General features: G+C 40.8%; 3 protein-coding genes across 12 annotated transcripts; 1 reads left to right on the top strand and 2 right to left on the bottom strand.

Moving 5' to 3' along the window:
* Positions 1 to 557: 557 nt before the first annotated feature.
* Positions 558 to 10,082, bottom strand: rab15 (RAB15, member RAS oncogene family). 2 transcript variants are annotated; one of them, XM_081717349.1, is made up of 8 exons: positions 9,540 to 10,082; positions 6,392 to 6,429; positions 6,152 to 6,212; positions 6,008 to 6,068; positions 5,584 to 5,661; positions 2,160 to 2,249; positions 1,967 to 2,032; positions 558 to 1,798 (listed from the first exon to the last, which is right to left on the bottom strand). In XM_081717349.1, the coding sequence occupies exons 2-8, from the start codon at positions 6,399 to 6,401 to the stop codon at positions 1,640 to 1,642; spliced, it is 525 nt and encodes a 174-aa protein (XP_081573475.1). In that variant the 5' UTR covers positions 6,402 to 6,429; positions 9,540 to 10,082; the 3' UTR covers positions 558 to 1,639. The 2 variants fall into 2 exon arrangements, with proteins under 2 accessions (XP_081573475.1, XP_026853970.1); XM_026998169.3 differs by lacking the exon at positions 6,392 to 6,429.
* Positions 10,083 to 10,235: 153 nt separating this feature from the next.
* On the top strand, positions 10,236 to 19,406 carry fntb (farnesyltransferase, CAAX box, subunit beta). 2 transcript variants are annotated; one of them, XR_014124492.1, is made up of 12 exons: positions 10,236 to 10,616; positions 11,144 to 11,208; positions 13,695 to 13,767; positions 14,272 to 14,363; positions 14,751 to 14,897; positions 15,002 to 15,085; positions 15,601 to 15,687; positions 15,782 to 15,911; positions 17,032 to 17,164; positions 17,510 to 17,617; positions 18,545 to 18,659; positions 19,108 to 19,406. XR_014124492.1 is itself a non-coding variant. In XM_026998389.3 (12 exons), exons 1-12 carry the CDS (start codon positions 10,518 to 10,520, stop codon positions 19,216 to 19,218), a joined length of 1,248 nt encoding a protein of 415 aa, XP_026854190.2. In that variant the 5' UTR covers positions 10,236 to 10,517; the 3' UTR covers positions 19,219 to 19,406. The 2 variants fall into 2 exon arrangements, 1 of the variants encoding a protein (XP_026854190.2); XM_026998389.3 differs by having other exon boundaries at positions 17,510 to 17,621.
* Positions 19,407 to 19,809: 403 nt separating this feature from the next.
* Positions 19,810 to 26,508, bottom strand: max (myc associated factor X). Of its 8 annotated transcripts, none has more exons than XM_026998403.3 (5): positions 26,341 to 26,503; positions 25,921 to 25,947; positions 22,519 to 22,626; positions 21,657 to 21,780; positions 19,810 to 21,168 (listed from the first exon to the last, which is right to left on the bottom strand). In XM_026998403.3, the coding sequence occupies exons 1-5, from the start codon at positions 26,374 to 26,376 to the stop codon at positions 20,981 to 20,983; spliced, it is 483 nt and encodes a 160-aa protein (XP_026854204.1). In that variant the 5' UTR covers positions 26,377 to 26,503; the 3' UTR covers positions 19,810 to 20,980. The 8 variants fall into 8 exon arrangements, with proteins under 8 accessions (XP_026854204.1, XP_026854197.1, XP_081573477.1 ...); XM_026998396.3 differs by having other exon boundaries at positions 22,501 to 22,626; positions 26,341 to 26,502; XM_081717351.1 differs by lacking the exon at positions 21,657 to 21,780 and having other exon boundaries at positions 26,341 to 26,508.
* Between the last annotated feature and the right edge of the window lie 840 nt (positions 26,509 to 27,348).

Genomic DNA, 27,348 nt, shown 5'->3' with positions numbered 1-27,348 from the left:
AAAATTATTCTCAAATCTACCCCAGAACAACCAGAAGGCCTGCTAACATTGGCTGTGTGCTGAAGGCAAAAGTGTGAAACACACTGAGTAAAACTCTGATCTGTTTGCACCTTAACTGCTGATTGGGGTGTCAAGTGTCCAGTTTGCCTTTTTAATCTGTGGTCTGTTTTGCTGAAAGGCAGACAGTTTATCTAAATAGATTTGTATACATTATGTGAAAGATTACATTTAAATGCATTTTAAAGAGATATGAGCAATAATACAAGTTCATTCTCAATGGTGGCAAAACATAAATGATCACTCTGTTGTCTAAGACTAAAGTATCAGAGACTATTTCTTTGTCTCAAATCAGTTATACAACCAAACCACAAATATTGGGTGGTTGGGGTTGGGAGGGGTGGCGCCTCACAACTGCCTCCTGGTGTACATATATTGTATTGCACATGCCAATACATCAATTCATATTGCTATTTCAAAATACTTAATGATTATTTTGCTCAGCAAATAATTACTATTTGATAATGGACTGCTGATATAATTTCACACAGACATAATGATTAAAATATCTAATAAGTATCTATTTATTCATAAACATTATACTCCTTCAATAGAATCACAATAGGCCTAATACATATAATATATAGAGTCACATATGCATTATAAGAAGTCTAAAGATGTATCTGAAATTTAGGTTGCATTTCATATTGTTTTAAATGTTTTCAAATAGCACAGACATACATGTTAGCATTATACTGTGTAATATTTCATTCAATACAACATACCATAATATCACTTGCACGCACTTAAATGTTATAAGGGCATATCTTACATTGAATCGGTTGCAATAAATGCATCAGAGTAATTCCAATGATAGTGCACACTGCTATTAAATGTGTCATTTTCAACCAGTATGGAAATGTATAAATCTCATTTGGACCTTGTGGTCATGAATGAATTTGCTAAAATCCAACACTTCAGAACTTACAATAGTGGACATTTTTAACTTATAACAACCTGATTCAGCCCTCACTTCAGGTTAAGGGAGCAATAGTGAGAGAGTTTATCATAAATGTATTACAGCCACAATTATAGCGTCTTTATATCAATGTCCCAATGGTGCCCCTTTTACTGGCCAAAGAAACCAATTGGTTCCATATGACAGGGTCTCTCTTTGGAAAAGGCTACAGTAACTCTGTGAACATGAACACTTCCACACTCACATTTGACCCAACTGACTGTCTATTTCTTTAATCAACTAATTGGTCTGTGTCAATATAATTTTAAAACATCGTAATAAAACTAAACCAGTGGACGATGGCGTCACTAAGAACAGAGAAGCACTGTGGTGTTGGTGAAAGAAGCTTCTTTGCGACGAGTATCGAGCACAGTACCACACAGCACTGTCTAGTGGGAAAGGCTACACGTGCACACAGAGAGCTAGGCTAAAAAAGCTTCACATCTCTTACACCTGATGACATTAAGGTTAGCCTCTTTGTTTTGTTTTTAGTCATTATAGGAGCGGTCAGCTGGAAGGCACCAAACCAAGCCTAACAATACATTTAAACATGAAAAATGCCAAACAGAGATTTTTTTAAAAAAAAATCTTAAAACAAAAATACATTTATGTTACTTCCTGTCCTCAGCACCAGCAGGCCTTTTGGACATCGTCATGGCTACCACACACTCTCTCTTCCTCTTCCAGGTCTGCAAGACTGAGCTTGTCATTGATGGAGACACGCAGGGCCTCAAGGTCTTTTTTATTGGCCTGCAAGACCAGCTCAGCCAATCGGGTGAAAGACTGAAACAAGAAGCATGGCAAGAGCAGTCACACCTGAATTACAGCTGCCAAGCAATGAAACAGATACAAAAAAAGAAGAAAAAAAACACAGCCTGTCTCAACAAACAACACTAACAGCTAGACTGCACAGGATGGAGAAAAAGAGCAGGAAAAAGGGTTAACTTGTACCTCTGTAATGTTGTGATTCGTACAGGCACTTGTCTCAAAGAAGTCCATTCCATAAGCTTTAGCAAGCTAGTATTAAAAACAAAGACACTTATATTCATCTATCTAGTACAGTGAACATATGACAGGCCTATTTGTGATACAGGTATTGTACAGTGAGACGTCCACCGATGGCAGGGGCTGAGTAAACACACACCTTATTTCCCTGCTCTGTGGCCACTTGTCTTTTTTCTTGCTCATCAGACTTGTTCCCAACAAGGACCTTCTGAACTCTGTCAGGAGCATACTGATGAGAGAGAGAAACTGTTAACATAAAGCTGTAGAAGAAGGCAGGCCAAAATAGAGTCAGCTCAACTTGAGAGATAAAGATAAAGGGGAGAGAGATACGTAAACAGATTCTCAGTGGATTTTAAAAGTCTACAGACTCATATTAAAATGCAAGGTTTTTGTAAAGTAAAAAAAAAAAGGAAACTAAGTTAAACCATGTCAGAAACGTTTTCACCTTTATGGTGAAAGAAGTGACAAACAACCAGATATATTTGGGGGGGGGGGTGAAAAAATAACAATATTACAATACTGAACTTGCATAAGTGTGCAAACCCTGTTATAACTGAGAATGTGGAAGTATTCAGAATCAACCAATCAGATTCAAACTGGTGTTAAATTTGTAGTATACACCTTCCATCCATTAAAGTGACTGATTAACTCCAAATAAAGTTCAACTGTTCATCCTGGAAACATCCAACTGGAAAAGCCATGAACTGCAAGAATTCATAAAACAGATATATATTTTTATAAAGAGTTTATTAAGCAAATATTTTTTATAAAGAGTTTATAAAACACATATATATATATATATATATATATATATATATATATATATATATATATATATATATATATATATAATGAAGAGTTTATTAAGTAGATATATGTTTTATAAAGAGTTTATTAAGCAGATATATTTTATAAAGAGTTTATAGAGCAGATATATAAGGAATACACTAGGAACACTGTAAAGATGACAATCAACAAATGTGAAAAATAAGGCACCTGTAACATCACTAATAACAGGATCTCCCTCTACAAGTGATGAAGGCCAGGTCAAGGAGGTCAAGGAGGCTGCCTACAGCAACCTACAGCAACACTAAAAGAATTACAGCAATTTCTGCCAAGTAGTGGTTGTTCCCTACATATAACAACAATCTCCTAAATTCTTCATATGTCTGGGCTATAGACTAGGCTGACAAGATGGAATCCTTAAAAAAAAAAAAATCTAAGCTCAGCTGAAGTTACAAAAAATCGGTTCAATCTCCCAGTTATTATTGTTATTGGCTGATGAGACCAAACTTTAACTTTAATAAAAGATATGTTTAACTTTAATAAAAGATATGTTTAGTGCAAAAAAACCCAAACAAACAAACAAAAAACATGGCGCATCACGATAACAACACCATCCCCATGGTGAAGCATGGAAGTGGCAGCATCAGAATCTTTTGGTGCTGCTCCTCAGCTAGATCTGGGCTTTAATCAGGAGGGGAATAACACGAAGCTCCAAACACCAGTCAGCTGTGGCGTCAAACTATAAGCTGTCTGCTAAAACAGTTATGAAGACGAATTTCACCTTTATGCATGACCGATGCGAATCACGCCTCTAAATCAAAAGAATAGCTTCATCAAACAACAAAACCGTGCACAGGAGATGCCCAGCCAGTTTTTCTTTTTAGTATTTAACTTCCACATTTGACTATAAAATACTTCTGAAGTATAAATCTATAAATGGTCTGCTCTGCTGTATCTCACTGAACTGAGACACACAGCCTGTCATATGCTCTCCACTCATACACTGTGTGGAGCAATTTGTGCTCAAAGTGTGGGTCTGCTGTCAGTCCCTCATCTTTTTCTCATGAGGGCCTTCAAATTTTGAACATGCTTTCCGCCTCAGTTTGGGATTCAAACACACAACCCCTTTAAATTTACATTCAAACGATGCCAACTGACAAAGGCTGAGTGTAACAGCGCCCCCCGCCCGCTCTTTGTTTATGTTTCTACCCTCCTATGCACCCATTCGTTGTTGTTCTCCCTGGCTCCGCCCCCTACTCGTGCCAGTTCCCTTCCCGAATACACCCACCTGTTCCTCATTAACCTTTCCTTGCTGCACCTGCGCCTTGCGTATTTAGTCCTCCCTGACTGAGCGGTCATGGTCGTTCGTTGTCTTTACGTGACTTGTCGTGTTTATGTCTACTATCGTTTTTGCATTCAACACCTTTGTGGCTTCTTGGACTCACGCCTGCACCCTGCCTTTTCCTCTCGCATCATCACACTCATGGTTAGCGTCTTATGGCATGTATCTAATTACACTTTAACTCTCTGGCAGCGCGGATATTACATGTTTGTATTCTCTCATATATTGCAACAACTTTGACTTGTTGAAGGCGCCGTCATTTGCTGCCCACGCACCATATCTTCTACCTCACTGCTCCGCGTTTTGTCTTTCTCTGTCACTCCGATTTGTTCCTGAACAAGACAGGGTTGGGACACAACTCAAACGCCAGATCCAGACTGGAACATCTGCACAAGCATCTGGATTTTTAGGATATATTCAATGTGAACTATTTTTACTATTTTATCATGTTAATGTCATTATGATTTTAATGCACTGCCATAACTGGACTGCCATGTTTTACACTCTTTGTTCCTATGTCCTCCCTTTCTTATGAATGTCTTGATCTTTTCCTTTTGTTCTTATTTTGTTCTTATGGTGTCTGGTGTGGATCGGGGGAGGATGGCAAGGGTCATTCTTCATCCTTGTAGGAAGTTTTTCTCTTACCTCTGGTGCCTTTGACTTGCTCACTGAGGGCTTGTATCTGGACATCTATAAAGCTTGTGACAATATCAAAAGCACTATACGAATAAAATTGAATCGAAACATGAATGATTTCAAAAAATGATTGATTCAAAAAGATTGAATGCCATGATAAAAACTCTAAAAGCGTTTTATCTAAGTATTAGTTTAGGAATGTACACATTATGCAAGCAATTTAATACATTTTATTTTTCCCTTTTTCTCTATAATCTAATTGATTTTCAGTGTAGGCTATAGGTTGCAATTTCTCAATAAAGTTCCAACATTTTTTTACATCACAGCAACCTACCATTTTAACAGGGCTATGTAGACTTTTCACATCCACTGTATTTTCAGTACATGTCCTAATATCCCTTAATATCCCTAATATCCCTTAGAAACTTATCCCTTAGTTCAGTAATGGATGGGTTCAAACAATGTTTTCTGCTCAGAATACAGTGATGCACATTTTCTTCACTGCCTAAAAAGTCTGATTAAACTAGAAGTTGTTCCAGTGTAATAGCAGATAACAACTAGACAGTCCTACTGAAAAAGAACTGATTTACAGCTGATCAAGTATGACTACACTGGCTCCTAGTTTCTAGCACCTCTGCATAGTTTTGAGTATCTAACCAGTTACGGTCCAGTCAGTGAGTACATGTGATGGTTTACTCTCCATCGTAGGTGTTAAGTATAAAGGACGTGGTGGCATTTATACCCCACGAGTTCCCCCAGTGTTATTACGTATGTGGACTTGCGATTTTTGAAGTCTTACCTCATCTATGTCACTGGCCCATTTCATAATGTGCTGAAAGGAGCGCTCACTTGTGATGTCATACACCAGAAAGATTCCCTGAAAAAAGAAACAGACCGTGACTTCGTTCACACATCCATAATGCTTCTCGCAGTGAATTAATTGGCTCATAACTTTACTTCAAACAGGCGCATTCTCAACAGGCACATTAAACAGATGGTCTTCTTCCCTGTTCACCTTGTGTATCTCATTACTATGCATGTGCAGACAGCTACATTACAAATATCCGATACAATACAAATATCCACAATTACTGCCTTCGACTTCTAAGCAACCATATTCATATAACACAAAGAAATTACTAATATTGAATCAACCGATGCTTTTCCTGTGCTCTTTACTGTAATTTCTCTGAATACTACGTGTGATGGACGTGACAGCTCACCTGCGCTCGTCTGTAGTACTGCTTAGTAATGGTCTGATATCTCTCTTGGCCTGCTGTATCCCTATAGGAAACCGACATAAGAGAGAGTTATGACTGGCTCCAACACCACACAGTTCGGAGCTAAAGCGCAACTCACTTACTCACCATATCTGTGTCCTCACTTTGATGCCATCAATCTCTAACGTCTTCATTTTAAAATCGACACCTATGAGATGAAGAGAACTACTCACTTTCGATGCAGACACATCCAAACAATGAACTAAAACAACATGAATCCTTCTTTTGACTATTTATGTACAATTTTTAAGTAAAATGGTAAATTGCTGTAACACAGACGCAAATATCCAATATTTAGAGTGCCTAATAAAAAGAGTTAGAGCCTACCATATGTCATTGATGTGTTAAAGTTCCAGATATGTGTACTGCAAGAATAAAGGTTTTGAATATCAAAAATACAAATACCGAGTCCTCTGGTAGTAAATTAAATGCTAATCATGGGGTGACCAGGGCACTGCTTTGGCTATGTCTAAGTACTGTTTTTAGCTTTGTATCATTATACACTGATTTGTTTTTGTTTTTTTGTTTTTTTGATGTTGGTTGTATATTCAATACAATCACTAAAAATAAAGAAGCCTGAGGAGGATCAGCTCCATAACAGGGCAAAAAAGCTCCTCCGGTAGGAGGCAAATCCAGCAGTGATGAGACTGCCTTGACTAAACAGAGTGACGCAGAAAAGCCATGACCAACACCAGTGACTTAGCCAGCCCGAGGAATGGAAAATGCCGAAAGAGCATCAGTCATCTCGCTCTCTCTCTGTCTCTCTCGCTTCCCTTCTGCCCTCCATCACCTCACCACCAGTACGCTTTCAAAAACCTCTCCAGGTAGGATCCTTTTGGGGGTTCTTCAAGAGCTTCTTTTCAGTGTGTGTTAGATGGAATCTTTTCACAAAGTACAGATTTGGCAACAAAAGGCTCTGAACACTAAAAGGACTGCCTGAATTCCAAAAAAAAAAAAAACTCTTGTGTGAAATAATCTCTTTATCATAACTTTGGAGCATGGACATTCCTGTGTCTGGTATTCATGGCAAATTTAACTTTGGTATGCACTAAAGCAATTTCAACCTATGAACTTATGGTTATGGGTGAAAGGCACTTCAAATTGTCACATGTTACACTACAACTGACAATTTCCTTTTATAGTACTGTTTTTAATGCTATTTAAAATGATTTCAAAGAACCTTGGCTAAATCTTTTAAACAATATTATTAAAAAACCCAGGGAACTTCAATCTGTTTTTCACAATTAAGTTAATCTTGGTCTTCTGGCCACAGAATAAAATATATAAAGTGTGTCCTATGAATACAGTTTCAAAGTTTAGTAATTTTGAAGTGAATTCTACGCAAGTTTTAGTTGTGTATGGAGCTGACATCTAAGCCTATAATTTTGATTTCATCCTCATAGAAAACATAAAGCCCTATCTACGATTTTGTCAGCACCAATGAATGAGGCTTATATTAACTATTTGTATCCATATCCTCATTGGTTGGTTAGCTTTACCCCTATTCTTCCTCCCTGTGGCAGTATCTCTAACTCCGACAGCAGGCTGCGCATCCGTCACAGGGGACTGTCAATCAAGTGTGCTCACAGAAAAATTTGAACCATGCCCAGATAGTTCTCACCTAGCACCGATGAGCTGATTTGGTTGGTTTTTAAGCAGTATTTGATCATATTTCTGATCCACATTTTATTTCATTTAATTTGTTGACTGCTTATTATAACACTGTAGTTATGCTTTAATACTTTCAAAAACATTTTAATACTTTATTGTCTTTAAGACTACAGCATGGCAGTATGAAGAGAAAACAGTAGCCCTCTATCAGTGGTTTTGTGGTCTTGGGTCTCAACTTTCTATGATTTTGCAAAATCTGTGGAATTCAGACTGAAGCAAACAGAGAACCACATAACATAAAATATGAAAATAAAGTGTCACAGTACATAATAAAAGATTTATTTTAAATCATTTAAAGCTTTAGAGTAACTCTTTTTATCTTTTTGCATTTTCCTAACAGTAATTGTTTGCATTAAACATTAGCACTCTAGTAGTGAACATTAGACCTAACCAAGGGAGGCTGAGGGGTTCATTGGTTCAAAGGGGATCAATATCCTCAATATTCATGAGAAATTAGTTTTCACTTTTATATTAAAGGACAAAGTGATTGTAAATTATTCATGGGGTACGTCTCAACTCTAAAAGCCCTGCAGCCTCTGCCATTTCTAATCACTGTATCAGGCTCTCAGGGCCCTGGCAGCCTGGTATTATAATTTACTATATGTGGCTCAAGCCCTGTTCTGCAGCTCATTGACCTGTGATCTAAGGCAGGTCTCGAGCCATTTCTCATAGCCAGCGGAACAGTTTAATGCCCAAGTCTGTGCTTCTCCAGAGTCTATTTCCTCGATAAAAGTTATTGCTAAATTAAAACAATGAACTCAAGACACATAAAATACTGAGTCCATGAAAAACTGCCCCAGTGGACAGATGCCACGCTGATTTTAAACTATGGGTCAGCTCATTTTAAAAAGAGGCACTAAGGTACACTAATTATGAAAGCAGAAAAAAAGATATTATTTTTCTGCCAAAGAGAGTCTTTTGGCATTATTTGTTGAGTGAATGCAATCAGCAGGGCCATGCCAGCCAACTCTGGAGCAGAACACATCCTGTTAAATCTGCACCATATGAAGCTTTTTGCTAGACTTTGGCTTTACGTTCTTCTTAAAAACACACAAAATTTGGAGAACAGAGACTCAATGTTTTATAGTTGGACACTGATAAATTATCTTCATAATATGATAATGATATTTTAACATTCTTTATCAGCAGCAGAGACTTGTTTAAATCTGCAGAACTTTGGTGCAAGATATCATATTTTTTCAATCACTTATACTATTGCAGAAGGTTAGAAAAAACATCTGTATTTTTATGAGAATTATTAAACAATTGCTTCTTGTAGATAAACAAATGGAAAATTTGATTATCTTGATTATCATTTGATTATCTTGAGTAACCAGAATCATGTGACAATACTGAACAAATTATTCTATAGTGGAAGCTATGGAAGGACCGAATGTTGTACAATTTTTTGTAAGATAAAGTTAACGTTAAATACCAAATGAACAAAAAATGTTTGTTTATGGTTGTTACTGGACTCAAATGCCCTTGTAATGTGTGAAAAGCCTAAACAGCTGTTTAGTGTCTCCATGAAAACAAGTTTTTATTTTCCCTAAAAAAATAGTTAAGCACAGTGGTTATAAGTACACAGAGATCACTGTGCTGTTATTCTCTTTCATATTCTCTTTCTGCTTAAGATTAATGGGCCATAACAGAAGACGAGTTATTAATGGGTTATTAACAGATGGATTCCATATCAAGTAAATGTATAATGTTCTCTGCATTGTTTTTATCAGTTTGTGAATGGTAGCCATGCACTGGCAATCATTTTAAATTTCCCACACAATATTGAACAGCCTATTCTTACCGATTGTGGATATATGAGAAGGATGAAATTCATTGTCCGTAAATCTGCATAATAAACAGGTTTTTCCGACACCCGAGTCCCCAAGAAGCAAGAGTCTAAACAGCACATCGTACTGTTTAGCCATAATGTCGTGTAGGAACAATTGGCTAACTCAGCGACGGTTTTCCAGCAAAATAGATAGATTCCATGTCTCCATTCTGCAAAAATCTTCTTGCTCTTGCCATAGACCAGTCAGCCCTTTATGTTAATTCACCAGAAGACGAGATAGCTGGAAGTGGAATATTGACCGAAATTGTTCGGCAAGCGCTGAGCGAAGGGTGCGGTGAACGAGGATGCGCTCCGCATTTGCTGGCGTTTCACCGACACCTCATAAAATGGGTGGAGATTGTACGTTGTTTAATCGCACCTATGTGCTATAAACGTACTCTAAATTAAATTATGTATTTAATTTAAACCTATTTTAAGATTTTACAATAAAATAGCCAAATTTATTTCACGAAATATTAGACCTAATAGGGTCTTTTATCGTATGTAAATAATGAACTAACGTGCAACATAGATCTTTGTTACAAACAGTATACCCTCCTAATAGTCCTGTTTAATGTAAAGATAAAGCTGAAGGTGATCTTAGAAAAATAATTCGGAGCCTTAAAAGAAGCAGAATATTTATTTATTTTGGACTTCCCGTCTTGCCGTAGCCAATGAACTTCTGTCAGATGAATCCTTGGTTCGTTCGAGTGACGTGCGTTTCACGCTGCGCCGCGTAGCCTCGATGAGCTTTCTTGTGTATGGTATGGTGAGCTCACGAAGTGCGCAAAGTCTGGATAATAAAAGAATCCAAAGTGACTCCAGTTAACTATCCGAGGCCAAATATCCGTGCTCGCTTCACTTGACAGGAGATACTACTTTGCTAGCTATCTTAACAGCTAGCGAAAAGATTTTACATTGCACTGGACCTTTTCCACACAGTTCAATATTATGGAGCCGACATGCCAACCTTTACGTTGCTTTAGCGAGTCCCATCGGTTGGAAGTATTAAATGACGACGGCGTACAGACAGTGACTTCTGTAGAGCAGGTGAGATGGTTTCGCTGCATTATTTGCGTTGTTCGCTAGCTAGCTAACATTGAGCTATCTGTGTGCCTAGTTAATTGGCGTTAGGGGCCACCGAGCCCTGTTGCAAAAGCTATAGTTAGCTTTCTAGCTTGCTAGTCAGCCAGCTAGGTTACCTAGTTAAATGTCCTCCTCAGCATTTCATCCCATGTTTCATCCTGCCGTGATAGCTAGATAGCTAGCACGTGTTTTAGTTTAACATGCTGGCTATCCAGTTAGCTCAACACTCCTGCACTCCGCCTGTGTGCGGTCTAGCTAGTGGCAAGCTAACCTAATGGCTGAGCCTCAGTTCACCGGAGCTTTTTGCATTAGCTAACTAGCTAACTGCGCGTTAAAAACAAACGTTGGCTAGCTAGCTGTGTTCGAGCACAGCCAGCGTGCACCACCACTGTCTGCATGCTCCTTTAGCCTGTGTCATTTTTGAAATTCATCTTTTGTTTGGTTGTCTTACCACCACACCCTTTTGCTTTCTGTTCTATCATTGTATCCAGAGAAAAGTCGAACGCAGTATTCAAGAGGTACTCAGTGTTTACCAGCAAGTACACAACTTGCCACAGTAAGTAATGTTCGACATTCTCTGGCCATTAAGGCGGTCAGAATAAAAAAAAAACCAACTTCTTAATTGCCGTTACTCTACCTTTTTAAAACGAAACGTAGTTAATACTTTATAGTCAACTGAATAGATTCTGTGGCAGTATAATCAATTTTCATGCATATTAATCGATATTTCTGTTTTGCATGTGTGGGATCTGTCAGTTGACTGTGTTGAAGATTGCACGTTGAAGCAGTATTCATCTTCCCACTACCTTCATTATACTTAAATATACAACCCACTGCACAGTTAAGCAGTTTACTTGCTCTGCCACACTTGACCCAAATCTTTTGCTAATCATGAAACGTCTGGAGCTGAAGTGGGTGTGTAAGACCGGGATAGTAGTAGGCCCAAAGTGAGCTTTGTCCAATGGGAACCTTTGTCTGCAACTATTGGACCATTTTGACGGATGCCTTAAGTGATGTAACTGAGAAATCCTGTTTTGTGAAAAACGAAGTACTTATGTAAATTGGGTGGCAAAGCTGAAGCTAGGGAATGGTGTCATAGTTGTACACAAGATTTTCCACTGGCAAAATGGTAAAAGCTTACCTAATTAAATCATACTCCTGGGCATATAGAGCAAGTGCTGAGGTCTAATGAAGTTACTGATTACTGCCATATTTTGATTGACGGGAAAAACTGCAGATTTATGCCACCAGGTGCTGATTTTAGGCTATCATTCACAGACATATACAGTTTTTAAACTAATGAAACTGCACTCAAAATTAACCTTTCATTATTTGTTTCTTTTGAACTGCATTCGAGCATGTCCATGCTGAGACTTGAATGTAACTTCTCTGTTAGTTTGAGAACAGTATCATGGGACTGAAAGCATCTTGGTGTTTCTGCTTGTTCTCATCTCTAAAGGTCTTCTCATTCCACTAGACATGAAGGTTTCAGGGTGTAAATAACCAAAGCTACATCTCTGAGTCTGCACGGGGCCTTGTATATATGAAAATGTATCTGTCAATTTTTATCTCACAGCCCCATGCACGTCTTGTACATGATTGCCACGAAACCACAGAATTGCATTTCAGACCATGCATATTTGAGTCTTGATAGCACAACAAATTAGCATTAAGGATGTGAGGTTGCCATGCCAACTACCTCATATATTAAACTCGAGGAATGCTTGAAACATTTTACATCATGTTTTGCTGTATGTCTCGCACTGTATTTAATTATTGTTTTTATTACCATATTTGTGGTAATAAAACAGGTGTTCATGTCAACAGAGACACTGCAGCCATCATGTTGAACATTTCTTTGTGTGTGTGTGTGTGTTTGTTTTGTTTTTTGGGTTTTTTTATTGGAACGCTCTCTTGGTGAAAAGTGTGGTTCAGGTAGAGGTGTGGCACAAGATGCTGGCTGTACTTGCAGGGACTGCGGTTTTTAAAAAAAAATGTATTGCAATAACTTGTATTATGAGGAATCAACAGGCTTTTGGAGCTAATTATTGATTGTTCATTTTTTGTATACTTGAATTCACCATATTTTATATTTTGTATGGGTTTTTATATTTTGTATGGGTGATAAGCCATTGGAAAACATCAAATGATGAAGTCATCTACCGATGGCTGGACACTTAATTTGTGGAATTGACACGTTTACTCTTGCCTGGACTTGATAAGGGCCTGACTCCAGCAGCAAAATGTAGCACTAACAGTACATTGCTACTCTAAAGTTCTTTCGTCAATTTAGATGTATATAGTCCAAATTAGAGGGTTTATCCTGTTGCCAACCATGTGAGGTGTGATGCAGCTTCATGCCAGGTTGTAATTACTGTGGAGACAGTGGGAGGCAGTGCACTTGAGATCAGAAGGTAATGATGGCTGCACACATTCATAGTAGAGTTCAACTTCAACACCTCCCCATTATGCATGCCCCTCCAGCACAGGCACACAAACCTGTGGAAGCTACGAGTTTAGGTTTGCTGTGACATCACTGGACCCATTGGTTTTGGTCATTGATGGTGGGCCGTTGAGTTTCAGAGCCCACTGCCGCTTGACTGAACAGGTTCTAGAAGGGCACCACTTTTGACCCCCTTCTTGTTTTTCCTTGGCTACGTTCAGCTAAACCTTCAGTTCTGCCATATGAAGCGAATGCTTTTACCTTATTGACCTACTGCTCTCTCGTTTCATTGTAATGGCTGGCAATGCATGACATTTGGTAGCGAGAGCTGAAGCCCGGGTGTCTCAGCAGGCCGTTTCCAGCACTAGTCTGGAGCCTGTCGGCACACATTTGTAGAAGACAAGCACACTGCATCAGACTTCATTGATCGGTTAATCAATCGGTTTCGGGCTTGAAATAAATGCATTTGCAGTGAAATTTAAAAGTTATAAGCTCTTTGATCTGAACTTCGTTTTCAGACCAAGCGATTGTTCTCAGCTTAGGGATTGGTTCAGGTCAGACAGGTGGGTGATGTAAAAATCTGTTTGCTCTGTTTTTAGGCCAGCTTTGCTAAGAGAGCAGCACTATCAGTATCTCAAGAAAGGTTTACGCCATCTTTCTGATGCCTATGAGGTAAGCAATGTCTCTAGAATAAACAGATTGGAACTAACAGTACCGACATAAATGAAGATGATTTAAAGGGACTAACAGCTTACTCTACCTCCTCAAGGCAAATGATTATTCTTTTTTCTTCTGTGTAGCATAACCCTGTTAGCTTAGCATAATGAATTACATGAATGTGAAAGTGCTTCGAAAAAGCATACCTCAATAAAACAATAGATAGTATTTTAGTATATCCAATTTAGCTTTTCTATCATATGAATTAACCAACACCATGATGATGCTGAAGAACCTACTACGTTGTTTTCTTTCATGTTCTGTTTTAAAACAGTATGTTACGCCTTACCATTTAACACCATTTTGAATCATTTCCTCACGATGTTTCATTAGGTCTTTGCGGACCTTTTATTTTTTTTCCTAAGCCTTCCAAGGACAGCAAAAGCATATTGCGTCCTCTTGCCCCACCTGGCCCACAGTTCAGTTCTTTCATGTTGCACGCGTGCGGTCTGCTTTCAGTGTTTGGATGCAAGTCGGCCTTGGCTCTGCTACTGGATCCTGCACAGTCTGGAGCTGCTGGAGGAGCCTGTGCCTGCTGCTGTGGCATCAGAGTAAATATGACCGCCTCTGCCAGCTCATCTCCACCCTCCTGGGGAGGCTGGGGCCAGCCCCTACCCTAGAGTCCTTTCCCACTCCCAGTAATGGCACAGTGTAACATCTAACATGTTAGAACAGAGATTAGTCTCTCCCCAATTTTTTCGTCTTAGACGGTAGAGGGTTTTTGTTGAATATGGTAAATCGTAATGAAGGAAGGTGTATGGTGTAATGCGCCCCCCCCCCAAAAAAAATCTAAATACCCACAGCTAACCTTTTTACTCCATAAATACGTGTTTCCATTTTCTTGTGGGTCTCCATTTTGATATTCTACTCTGTACACCAAGAAAGTAATACATTCCCTTAAATATGTTGTATATTAACATGTTGATTCTAACACTCAGTGTGTGTCAGTTCCTGGCGCGGTGTCAGAGCTCAACTGGCGGGTTTGCAGGAGGCCCAGGACAGCACGCTCACCTGGCACCCACCTACGCTGCCGTGAACGCACTCTGCATCCTGGGCACAGACGAGGCCTACGGCGTTATCGACAGGTCTCGCAGCTGCTCCCGGCCTGCCGCTTGCCACATTAGCACTTTAACGTGTTGCGCGGTTCCCATAGCCATGGTAACGAGTGTTGGCACCCTTCCCCCACCAGAGAGAAGCTCCTGGACTTCCTGTACTCCGTGAAGCAGCCAGATGGCTCCTTTGTGATGCATGTGGGTGGGGAGGTGGATGTCAGGTGAGCTCCATTGCCATGGTTTCGACATGGCCTGCCAGCATAAATAAGGGCTTTTGCTCAGTGGCACACTCTAGCTATACCCCAAGGGGTAATTCAACAAGGCACAGACAGCCATTAAAGAGGAGCCTTTTACCCGTAATTGCTGACATCTTAGTTTCAGTAGGAGCTTGATTACCTTATTGTGGTGTCACCACACAATAAAACCACTTAACTAGGGGTGGAAAAAATTCACAGAAATCTTTTGTACAAATTAAGTAACTCCTTATTGCAAATTCATTTTTGAGTAATTTGCTCCATGTTCCTTAGACACTTTACACTATGTCTTAATAAAGGAGCATGTTTTTCTCATCAAGAGAGCCCTTTTGTTTGAATTCAGCGAAAATGTCTTGAATTCAGTGTTTAATACCGACTGGTACACTTTGGTGTAGAAATGTCACTTACACTGCCATCGTTAGAAACCTGAGTGCTGAATGGAAATGATGGTAACTGTGTTGCGCATGGTTGCTGTGGTGCAGGAGTGCATACTGCGCTGCGTCAGTCGCCTCGCTCACCAACATCATCACCCCAACGCTGTTTGAGGGAACGCACAACTGGATCCTCAGGTATGCCAGCATAGCCCGTACAAACGTCCAGCACCGAGGTGCCCCCTGCGCATGCAGCTCTGTCAGCACGACGGTGCCGTCTGTGTGCTTCCAGCTGTCAAAACTGGGAAGGTGGCCTTGGGGGCGTGCCAGGCCTGGAGGCTCACGGCGGCTACACCTTCTGCGGCACGGCAGCGCTCGTCATCCTGGGGAAGGAGAACATGCTGGACCTCAAGGCTCTGTTGGTGTGTGCAGCTCCCTGCAGGCACCGTTTCCCCCCCCCCCACCTTCCCAAACTGGGATGGCCCACGCGATGCCCCGCCTCCTGCTTTCACAGGGCTTCTCTCAGCACTGCCACTGTGAACATACACTGGCCAACCGCTCTGTTAGAAACACCTGCCTCAGACCTACACACACTGGCCACTTTATCGGGTACACCGACCATATAGATCTGCAAAAACAGACTGATGCCATGTGTCCTTCACCCTTGTAGACACTGGTCAGTTTCTGACCACAGGCTCAATGCTGACCAGGCAGTAGTCTCTGAAAACCTATGAAGTCTAGCTTCATGGGAAGCGTGTCTAAGTATACCTATATGGGTGTATCTGCTTATAGTATATATGGGCAATGAAATGTGACTCCTCGCTGACACTGTAGTGTAAGTAGTAGTGGAAATCAATGGACAGAATCCTAATACTGTGGAATGATGCTGTTTACTCAGAATATCACACAGTAAACACATATCTCTGTCCAGACACACACATCCTTGTGTTTCCCACTGAAGAATGGATTGAGTTACCTGACTACCCACAGCTCATCATATCCCAAGTGAAGTGTGGATGGTCTCCATGGTCCCTAGCTACAGGACATTAAATCATTCTCATACATGTTCTGGAACTACTATAAAATAGCCTTTTGTGAAGGGTTTCCATAGTAACAGTTTAAAGAACCTTTACTTTCCCTTTTGCAAAGCACTGTACTTGGCCTTCTCTTGCATATGGCAGCATGATTTGTTGTTTTTGGTCATTTTATTCGTGTAACATTTTCCAAGCCTCTTTATTGAATTTATTATGCAGTAATCAGATTTAAGCATAAGATGTATTGGTTACATATCCTATGCTTAAAAAATCTGATTACTACATAATAAATCTGAAGTTTAGTGGTTAATCCAGTGACAACTTTTTTTTTTTTAACTTTTAAAAAATGTTTTACAAACTATAAAAGTGTTTATGAATAAAACAATTATGTCCCACAGATGTTTATTCCGGCATAACTGTGCAAACCACCACATGATGATAAATTCTATGATGGACAGGTCAGTCTCTCTCTCACGCTCTCTCTCACTCTCTCTCGCTCTCTCTCCAGCGCTGGGTGACGAGCAGGCAGATGCGCTATGAGGGCGGATTCCAGGGACGCTGCAATAAACTGGTGGACGGCTGTTATTCCTTCTGGCAGGCAGGCCTTCTACCACTGCTACACAGGGCTCTCTTTAAAGACGGTAAGAAACCGCTTTCCTCTGGACATGGCCTTACAAGCGAGTGACATCAGTCTGAAAGCTCCTGGCTTGCGCGCAACAGTAGATGTGCTTGTTTTGTACCGTGTGCATTACAATTCTGACTCCGTGTTTTCTTCAAATGTGTACTTATTACTACCATAGGCTAATCTGTTGTGTACTTTTATGTGTTTAACCAGTGGGAAAACAGCGATGAGACTGTAAAAATGGCAAGATAACAGCTTTTTAAACATAATTTATATGGGGGGCAACTGTGTTTCTAGTTAGAAGGCATATTCATGGTGTGAAGAGTAGCCTGTGAGAGTAGTCTTGTTCTGATGCTGTTACCAGGAGACAGGACGTTGAGCCTGAGCAGCTGGATGTTTGAGCGGCAAGCCCTGCAGGAGTACCTCCTGCTCTGCTGCCAGAACCCAGGGGGAGGTCTGCTGGACAAGCCCGGCAAGTGCGTCTCACAACATGCGTGCACACACACTACTGCACCACGCACGCACAAGACGCACAGTCCCCAAACGTACGCACACAGTCCCATTCACTTTCACACCTCCAGTGTGGAACAGACACTCCGTGGCGTGCGCGGAATAAACCACCTCTTGTGCAGCATGAATGTAACACACACTCAGTGCACATACACACAATCGCGTGAGCTCCGCTTTCAGATATCATGTACATAACACAAAAACAAAATTAAACCGAGCAGTAATTGTGTTCTGCCAAACTTTGTTCAGCTACTTTTACATTCAGAGGGGGTGTCAGAACAGTCCTGGAGGCTAGTGCCAAGCTCCAGGAACTGGAGTGCAAACTGATTCTTCAGATGAATGTGAAGTTAGTTTGAACACATTATTCCTTGTGCATTCGTTCTAATGACACTTAATGAAACTGAAACTTGCAGAATGCAGCAAAGGGCTGAATGTTAATTGCCTCCCAAATACACTGACGTGTCAAAAGTCATGGGACATGCCTTCTAGCTCAGTGAAGTGCAGCAGCTTAACGTGGCATCGATTATATATCTGTAGATGTGATTTCTATCAGTCACATGTCTGTTCACACAGACAGTTCTAGCCAGACGCTGCCAATGAGGAAGCACCTGTGGGCAGTTACTGTCCACTGTGGGTGGTAATGCCTCCTATGACGTACTCCTAGTATACACACGTGATTATGTGGATCGAGGAATGTTAAGTGCTCAACTTTGGAAACGTCACGTCTGGAAACCACCATCGTACCTCGTTGGGGGGAAACGAGGGGAAAGGTGGGGGGGGGGGAAGGTGGTGGTTCTTCACTGAAACAGTACTAATAGTTTCACTAAGCTGTAAAAACTATACACACATCTTTGCTATAAGGAAAAAAAGTATGACGTGTTGTTCTCAGGTCAAGGGACTTCTACCACACGTGTTACTGTTTGAGTGGCCTCTCCATAGCACAGCACTTTGGGAACAAGGATCTTCACCACGAGCTGGTCCTTGGCAAAGAGGAGAACAGACTGGTGAGAGTTAATGAATGCACCATGCACCCATGTAGGGGCTCACCATGCTAATTGTGATTAAAATGGGGTTAGAAAATGCTAGCGTTAGCGTTTCGTAAATGGCACCCACTAAATAGGCCATCTCTAACTTCCAGTAGCTATTGATTCCAAGGCTTGCACTAGCGGTCATTCAAGTCTGTGCTTCGAGTCCTAACATCCATTAAAGCTCAATGTAGCTAATGTGATTTAATATTTTTGATTTTGTCCTTTTTGTGATTATTATAAATTGATGAGGCAAAACTAGCCCGTTCTGTAAACCCAGTAAAGATGTTGTAGCTGTATATAAATGCTTAAGAAAAACATGCACCAAACGTTAGAAGCCTGGCAGGCGTAACCGCGCTGTACTGAACCTGTACCTCCTAGCACGTGGACTTGTCCTCGCTCATTGCATGTGTCTTTGCGTGGTTAGGCACCGACTCACCCTGTGTATAACATCTGCCCAGAGAAGGTCGCCCGAGCCATCCAGCACTTCCACCAGCTGCCAGTACCAGCACACACCAGGAGCAACAGCAAGACCTAAAGAGCACTTGTAGACCTTTTTTCCTCGAAGGTTGTCAGTCTGGGTTTTTTTTTTTTTCCTTGGCTATAAGCAGGAACCTCCCATGTAAATGCTGTAGTCCAAAAGCCGTGCTGGTAATTGAACAAGTCTCAAGGGGACTAAAGCATTAGCCATTAAAATAAAGGTAGGAAGAGTTCTCATGTCATGGAGATTTTCTCATAGTGTTTTCTATATGCTGTTTTTTGTAAGTGGTGTTTGCGAATACTTAAACATTTAAGCTGCACTTAACTTTATTACTTAAACTCATTTAAAGACGTGGGTGGCTAAACTTGAAACACACCATTTAAAAAAAAAACAACACTCACTCCCACCACAAGATTTAAAGCAAAATTACCTTCATTTTTGTAACTATCATTAAAACACTGGCATGTCATTAACACATGGATGTCCTATTGAAAACCACTGCGGGTTACTTAAAGCAGTTTTTAACCAAAACATTGAGTGTTGCTTTCAACACAAGATATTTGTTCCAACACCCAAAGCAGAGGCCCCTGGCCATTTTGTGTTTGTGAATGAGAACTACAAAACTGCACTGAGCCAAAAAAACATATGTAAAGGATAAAATAGTTTTATTTATAGTCTCATAGTAAAGGTAGGCCTCAACTTGCAAGACATTTGTTGGCAGTATGTACGACATACCGGTAACTTCCATGGAATGGAATCACACAAAGACCTATTTAGTATATATCTACTAAGAGGAAAAACTAAAAATATATACTACATGTCCTAGACATGGACATTTTGGAGGAATAGTGAGAATGGGACTTGTGACATTTCAATCAGTACTTAAATATGAATTCCCAATTTTTTTTTTGCTCACACTGATAAGAGCTTTACCCTTGACTTTCACCAGAATATGGGAAACAACATTTACCAAATTTATATAATCCCAAAAATTGCCTAAAATATACAAAATGCAATATATGTTGTGGGAGGGTCAGATATAAATGCAAAGGTAATGCATTCCTTTATAAAAACGTGTTTTTTTTCCTGCCGCCTATACTTATTCAGTTTATCAAGATACGAGTCTGGGAACATTTCCTCGAGGTGTTTTTTTTAAACAGTATTAGCCTTTTAACTGGTCTGTAGAGGGGTTGCTTATTAATATCAACTTTGCAGTAGGTTGGCATTCTTTTGTGGAAAAGTACAAATACTTATAAAGGTCAACCACTCTTTGGAACAATTATTCTAGGGTGAGTAAGTACTAAACAGGTTCTTTAACATATTCATCAAGAAGATAACAAAACATTTTTTAGCAGTGCTTGGAGCCGTGCACCCCAATCGCCCCTTTGGGTTCCAAATGAGGGGGCTACAGTCGAGGGCACAAAAAAAAGCGTTGAGTCCTTACATCGCAAAGCTGCCTCATTTTGGGTTGGGGTCGTCGCCCGTTGCTGCCAGGATGCGAGTGCCAGGACGCAAGCCAGAGAGTCGGGAAAGGATGGAGAACTGGAGAGAAAGACGCAAGCCACGTGTCACCTTTCCAGCTGGGGTCCTCCTTCCCCAGCAGGCAGCCCTCTCATGACCTGGCCCTGCACCGAGGGGGGCTCGGCAGACATGAAACGGGAGGTTCTGGAGTCTCCGGTTGATGCGCACTGAGGAAAAGGGAGCGTGGGTAGCGGAGGAGGTGGTAGGAGGTTAAAAGCACTGCACAGGGCACTGCAGTGATTCCCCTCTCCCCTCAGATCCGGAGGAACCTAGCGGGGCCCCGGAGGAGGGCCCGCTCTTAGCTGGCCTCCAGACGGAGCTTCTTCCGGGTGGGAGGCTCCTCTGGCTCAGATTCCGAGCTCGAGTCGGAGCCTCCATCAAAGGCCGACACCGCGCTGCCTTTGGGGTTGGTGTACAGGCTGCTATCTGAGGATGAATAGTTGCCCTGTAGCTGGTTGGTCCCCTTGACCTTCTCCAGTGCACGAACTGTGACCAGAGGAAAGGAGCACACATCGATAACAACACTAATCAAGAGAACACACAAAAACAAGCCCTTTACTCGAACCATACTGGGGTCTGTAATTCAAAAACATGCAGGGGTCTCAAACGCCAGTGCACAATTTAACGCTGCACTTGTTCTAACAAACAGGGTTTACCTCATCAGTTACTTATCAAGCTTGCTATTAACTGATTCAGGTGCAAGACCCAGGAAAACACCTGGCAAAGCTGCTGCTCTCGTACTGGAGAGCCTTGCACCAGAGAGAACCTTCACTTCACCTCTAGATATCTAAGAATATCTTAATTCTGCTTTTATATACAAGCATTCAGTAGATGCAAGGATGTGGTCTTTTGCCTTTCAAACCAGATACCTGGTGCTCATCTTGGATCTGGGTGTACTGAGCAGACAACAGATGTCTGCATGGTCTGGTGGTGCCCTAAACATACACCTGGAGCCCTTTCCAGCACAGACCCACCTTGCTGTTCCAGCAGAGCGTTCTGTCGCTTCAGGTCGTCAATGTCCTGCTGGTGTGTGTGATTCTTCCGCCGCATGTACTGGATGTACTCTGTGGCTTTGTCTAAGATCTGAGCTCGAGACGCCTGTTTCAACAGACCGCGGTCAACAACAAACCAACAACTCAAATGGCAAGTGAGGTTACACTGTCCTGCTTAAGAGCTTTCCATATTCTTAAGTAGACCTCAGACACAAAATCTGCAAATCCGCATGATTTTACATGATTTTCCTCAAAAAATCATGTAAGCATCTGGCATCTTGTTTGCATTACTAACTAACCGGTTGTATACATACATAGGTTTTACTGGCATGGAGGGGAGTCAAAGAAATTCTTATTTTGCAGAGAGGATTACATGTACAGAATTTATCTGCTGTTTTACACACTGAAGTAATTATTCAGTTTTAAAACATCCCCACAGCAACACACAAACATGGACATTTGGGAGAAGGAAACTCCATGCTGGGGGTCAAAAAGACCCATCTCCCTCCACATCAGGCATGACAAAAGCAAGTAGCCATGGAGTTTCCCATAATGGTCTGACAGGCTGTGGCAGGGATCATTGAGCCTGGACTGTTCAGACATCACTCGCCTCTTAACCCACTGTGTCCAGCTCTCTCTGTTCCGGCCTCCAGCCGTCAAACACAATCGGTTAACTATCTCACGTGACCATTCAAATTAACACACACCGCATGAGCTGCTGCAAAGGACAGCATACGGGCTCATCACTCCATCACAAGGCTCATCAGATAAATGACGCAAGTAGGGTGTTTGTGAACTGCCTGTGAGATGAACTGCTTGTGCTCACCGGTGACGCTTTACCAACCTTTTCCCCTTGCAAGGCGGGTACGGAGTCCCGGAGGCTGTGGAAGCTGTCTTTGATGTGGTCCCTACGTTTGCGCTCCAGGGCATTGTGGTGGGCCCGTTTGTCTGCCTGCAACGAGAGGATCAGACAGCCGTGAGCGGCAGCAGTGAACATTACGCGAGAAGCCTCGATCGCAGAGTCACAGAGACAAGGCATTGTAGGAGCCATTGATGTGCTGCCCGGCTCTTGCCCATGGGTGCTTATGTACAATCGCATCGTACCTTAATGCGCACGTGTTTGTGTTTGTATGCAAGTCCAACTGATTAGGAAGATCAATTAACAGGTTCAGAAGTGCAGTAACACTGCCTTAATAAACCCCTTATAAAGACTACAGGCAGTCTTTATACGACTGATATCTATTAAATATATAAATAATTATATATTTAATTGATGTCAGTTGTATAATTATCTGACAAACTGGCTTAAATGTAAAGGAGGTTTAAAAAGACCCCTTTTTAGTCCAGCTGGCGTTTTGCACTATATTCTAGTTCAATCTAAACCTTTGCACTTGGCCTAGTTTAGCTCAGGCTGTTACTTGAGGAAAAACAATATAGCAGCTAGGGTCTAGTGTCACAGGGTATCAACAGGACAGCTAAAAAACTTGTTTAAGAGGCAGTGATTCATTAATAGGTGCCTCTTTTGCATCTCAACGAACAAGGAAAATGGACTACTTGTTATCCAAATACTGAAGCAACCCCATTATGTGTTACATATGGCAGGGTGTGGTCTGGTATTGGCAAACCATGAGACAATATGGCTGGTATGTCCACAAGACAACACTTAAACCACGGGCTAAATCTGTTGCTAGGATGGTAAGAAACCATTGTTTAGTGTCTTAAACCAGGCTGTGTGGAATTTTGTGCACATACTTGATGCAGACAAGTCTACAACACCAAATATAAACAAACCTCTGATCAGTATTAGCATGTGCACGCGCACACACACACGCACACCAGAAAATGTCAACATTTCCTAGTCTGCTTGCTAAAGCAGGTCAATTTGCATATAAAAATAAAAAATACTTCCTCCTAGCACAAAAGAATTTTTTTTTGCAGACGATAAAGAGGACATTGGGGCCATCCCAGACATCTTGTCTCCAATCTTGCTCAGCGAGGAGTCAAAACTGCCACCTTTGCTAGCATTTGTAATGTTTAAATGCCCTCAGCACATGGCCTATCACAACAAACAAACTCAAGTTTCCGGGCTTGATCAAACCAAGCTTCTTCAACTAAAAAAACTAATAAAACCACAAAGATGTTTTATTAGGCTGGGCTAGAACAGTGGTGTGCATACTCAAAGAAGCACATGACCACACACACTGTGTACATCTAGAACAGCCTACTGACATCTAATGAAACCAAAAGCATAACTCTTGGCAGACGATTGGAAGTCATTAGTCACCTGAGGATGCCTCTCACATACAATGACCATATAAATCACTTAAGCCTGGGCAGGGCATTACATAAAGGGCAGCAGGCTGCACTCGTCCTACTACTGATACTAAGTATGTTAAACTAGTATTCCTTTTTGTACTAATGGTTTTCCTGAAATTCATCTGCAGTTCACAGCACAAATGAAGACTGAGCCCTTTATTTTTTTTAATCTATACCAAAGCATATTAAATTAACATATTAAATTAATTCAGCAGACCATACAGCATTTAAGAGCGGCTCAGTCCTTTTTATGAGAGCAGAGGCTGCTGAATAATCATTACATTTATTACAGATTAGGCTTGCGTGCCATTGCTGTAATACCACTCGACCGTGACGAATACCACTAGCCACTATCGCTACATCTACATCTTCATGCACTTATCAGATACTTCAGCTCACTTATGAAAGTGCTACTGAAATCCTTTCCCAGAAGATCAGTTCAGCTACAGATGCTGCAATGTCCCACAAAAATATTAATGTAACGTACAATTCATACAATTAGTGTCTGAATAGACCTTATGTATTTTGTACTTCATATCAGCATTCATCCCTGTATTCTACAGTATTCTAGTTCATTGGTATGTTTAACTCTAACCTAGTATACTGTACTTGGATATATTCTATGAGTAAATGACAAAGCACTTTTGTAAGTCGCTCTGGATAAGAGTGTGCTAAATGCCGGCAATGGAAGTGGAAATGAAGTGGTTAATTTTTCAACATGTCATTAAATTAACATGTCATTCTGTTGTATTTTTCGATATTTCAAAAGCTGAAAAGTCACACATATAGTACCACGATAAAAATTACTGACATGAAAATGATGTTGTGAAATGTCACAACACTCATTTGCTTTTAAAATTCCTGAGTTTAACTTTCACAAAATACAAGCGTTGAATATAAATACACTTGTGAAATGAAGATTGGAGGTAAAAGAGAAAGTAAATTTCATTCCTCAGTCAACACAGCTACGGTGAGGCGCACGTTTACTTTAAGAAGAGACTGTCCACACTTAACTGCTCTCAACTCATACCTGCTTTGCCTCTCCTAATACCCAATAATCAAGGTATATAAGACACATATTAAATCTGTCTGTTTTTATAAATGCTCCTTTACGATATATTATTAAACACACATATGTAATCTCTAGAACAGAACAACTAAATCTGTAGTATTTTAAGTTTTTTTTCCCAGAAAAACAACCTGGTATATGCTGGCCAAAACCTAAGAAACCTGGTATAAGATGGTCAAGAAAGCTAAGGTGAGCTGGCTATTTAGATATTCAAAGATGTCTTTCGGTAAAAGTAAGACATTTTAAAGGGTTATGCCGTGTTCAGTTCAAAGTTATCTTATTTTCCGCGTAAAAAGCCATCAGTATTGAATTAATATCCACACCACCAAGAGTGTAAACACAATCTCCGGCTACTTCATGGACCTTCTCACCATGAATGCATCACTAATACAGCTGTCGGACATCTATTCCGTCTATTGAGATATAATTATAACTTTTATTGTTCGAGCTCAATCCACTCTGCAGAATGAGGCGGGTGACAAGCTGACAGACTCGCCGAAAGGAGAAGGGATACATTTTTACTAGGTAGCTGGCTAGCTGGCCAACATAGACAAGCATACTGTAATGATCATGCAAAACGAACCCAACGGCTTACTAAGCTTCGTGTCCTGGACTGACGAGGAGTCTGAAACAGATAACGACGTCCAGCTAGCTGGCTTGCGAGCTATGTTTTGGCTTTAAACGAACGCACGACGTTGCAGTCTCTTTGATTAGGACTGGATTTCTGTGGACGTCAGCTATGCTGGTCTCAAATACAGAAGACACTATCTTATCTACCTACCTACCTACCTACCTACCTACCTACCTATCTATCTACCTACCTACCTACCTATCTGGATTATTGCTCCGCTTATTACTCACCACAGAATGAAATCTCGGTGATTCTTCCTGTAAAGAAACAGAACACAGATAGTACAGTTGTTGCTAGCTAGCTATATTTATGTAACTGGTAGGTAATGATCCGGATATTCTGATAGATGTGACTAGCTATGACATTCTAGGCTAGCTAGCTAGCTACGTTTCCTAAGCACTGCAGTAAATGTAGGAAGACAGATAACCGTCAATCCCCCCCAAGCAATTTCTCTCCTAATATTGGTGGCTGGCTACACATTTAGCTGGTGAACCAGCTTGAAATGTTGATATCAGTGGTAATCATCCTAGCTAGCTAGTTAGCTTAGTGGCTAGCTAGGAAGCTCAAATATCGCAAATATAAGGCGCTTCGCTCTCTGCTACCAAGGTAGTCAATCTACCTGCAAAGTAAAAATAAATGTAGCTACTCACGTCACTATCGACCTCGATGTCATCGTTGTCGCTCATTCTTCGATGAAGTGGTTAATCTAATCGCAATTTTGTTTAGAAAACAACATGAAGTGGAGACCTAGACCAAATGAACAGTCAACAAGCCACTGCAGAAACAAGAGATCAACGAATTGCCCACACGTGACTCGCCTACACGCGGACATTCACCAGCTCATGACAGGATTATGGTAACGGTGCACGGAATTATGGGAAATGTTGTTCTTTTTGGGCTATTGGGCCGTACCATTACCGGTAAGTAATATTAATTTAAAAACTACAACACCCCTTTAAAAACTACAGACAAACTACTACCGAACAGCAACAACAACAACAACAAAAAACAATTTAGTAGAATATTATCTGGGAATAGTAGTTTATAACGTACTTAATCCTCCAGAATGAGGTGGCTTTCACAAGCGTGGTTATTTAGAAGAAACAGGTTTACATAAGATACATATTATCCTATTTCTGTAAACGTAGGTTTTCCAGTCTGCTTTGGAGTGTAGGGCAGGTGTGTGTGTGTGTGTGTGTGTTTTAAATGTTTTAAACTATATTCAACAAGAAAAGATATGTAGTTTGAGCCACTGACATAGATATTCTTCTGGGAGAAATAATAATTTCTACAGGACATATTTGATAGTGATGCACAAAAAATCATTCTTTGGTCAGCAAACTATGGGGCCTAACTTTATATCATAGCCATCTGCATAAGACAGTACAAAGAGCCAAACACTGGACAAAGAATACTGCAGTATAACTGAAAAGGGGATCATATGAGATTGTGCCCTATTGCGTATAAAATGTCTGCTAGTCTCATCACTACTTGTGGGCTCCACATAACCTGTTTCATTTTTAACAATGTTTTGGTCAGTTTTTCTACCATAAAATCAAATAATGTATTCTCCCCCATTCACAAATTAGTGCATCATATTAGGAGCTTACTTGGTAGATTATATGAGCTGGTGGTGCATATCACTTAAGTGGTAAACA

Source organism: Electrophorus electricus, chromosome 7, assembly GCF_041902795.1.
Source record: "Electrophorus electricus isolate QZ-2024a chromosome 7, ASM4190279v1, whole genome shotgun sequence".
Classification (NCBI taxonomy): Eukaryota; Metazoa; Chordata; class Actinopteri; order Gymnotiformes; family Gymnotidae; genus Electrophorus; species Electrophorus electricus.
This window is presented reverse-complemented; position numbering and strand designations above follow the sequence as displayed.

Bases quoted from the DNA above. Each gene is read 5' to 3' on its own strand.
- rab15 (XM_026998169.3), bottom strand. From the start codon at position 9,663: ATGGCTAAACAGTACGATGTGCTGTTTAGACTCTTGCTTCTTGGGGAC. The intron at 6,069-6,151 runs GTGAGTAAGTGA...GGTTTCCTATAG, and splicing joins AAAGTGAGGACACAGATATG to GGATACAGCAGGCCAAGAGA. The intron at 2,250-5,583 runs GTAAGACTTCAA...CTCTCTCATCAG, and splicing joins GGGCCAGTGACATAGATGAG to TATGCTCCTGACAGAGTTCA.
- fntb (XM_026998389.3), top strand. From the start codon at position 10,518: ATGGAGCCGACATGCCAACCTTTACGTTGCTTTAGCGAGTCCCATCGG. The intron at 10,617-11,143 runs GTGAGATGGTTT...CATTGTATCCAG, and splicing joins CAGTGACTTCTGTAGAGCAG to AGAAAAGTCGAACGCAGTAT. The intron at 14,898-15,001 runs GTCTCGCAGCTG...TTCCCCCACCAG, and splicing joins GCCTACGGCGTTATCGACAG to AGAGAAGCTCCTGGACTTCC.
- max (XM_026998396.3), bottom strand. From the start codon at position 26,376: ATGAGCGACAACGATGACATCGAGGTCGATAGTGAC. The intron at 22,627-25,920 runs GTGAGTAATAAG...CTCTCGTTGCAG, and splicing joins CACCGAGATTTCATTCTGTG to GCAGACAAACGGGCCCACCA. The intron at 21,169-21,656 runs GTGGGTCTGTGC...CTCTGGTCACAG, and splicing joins CGCTCTGCTGGAACAGCAAG to TTCGTGCACTGGAGAAGGTC.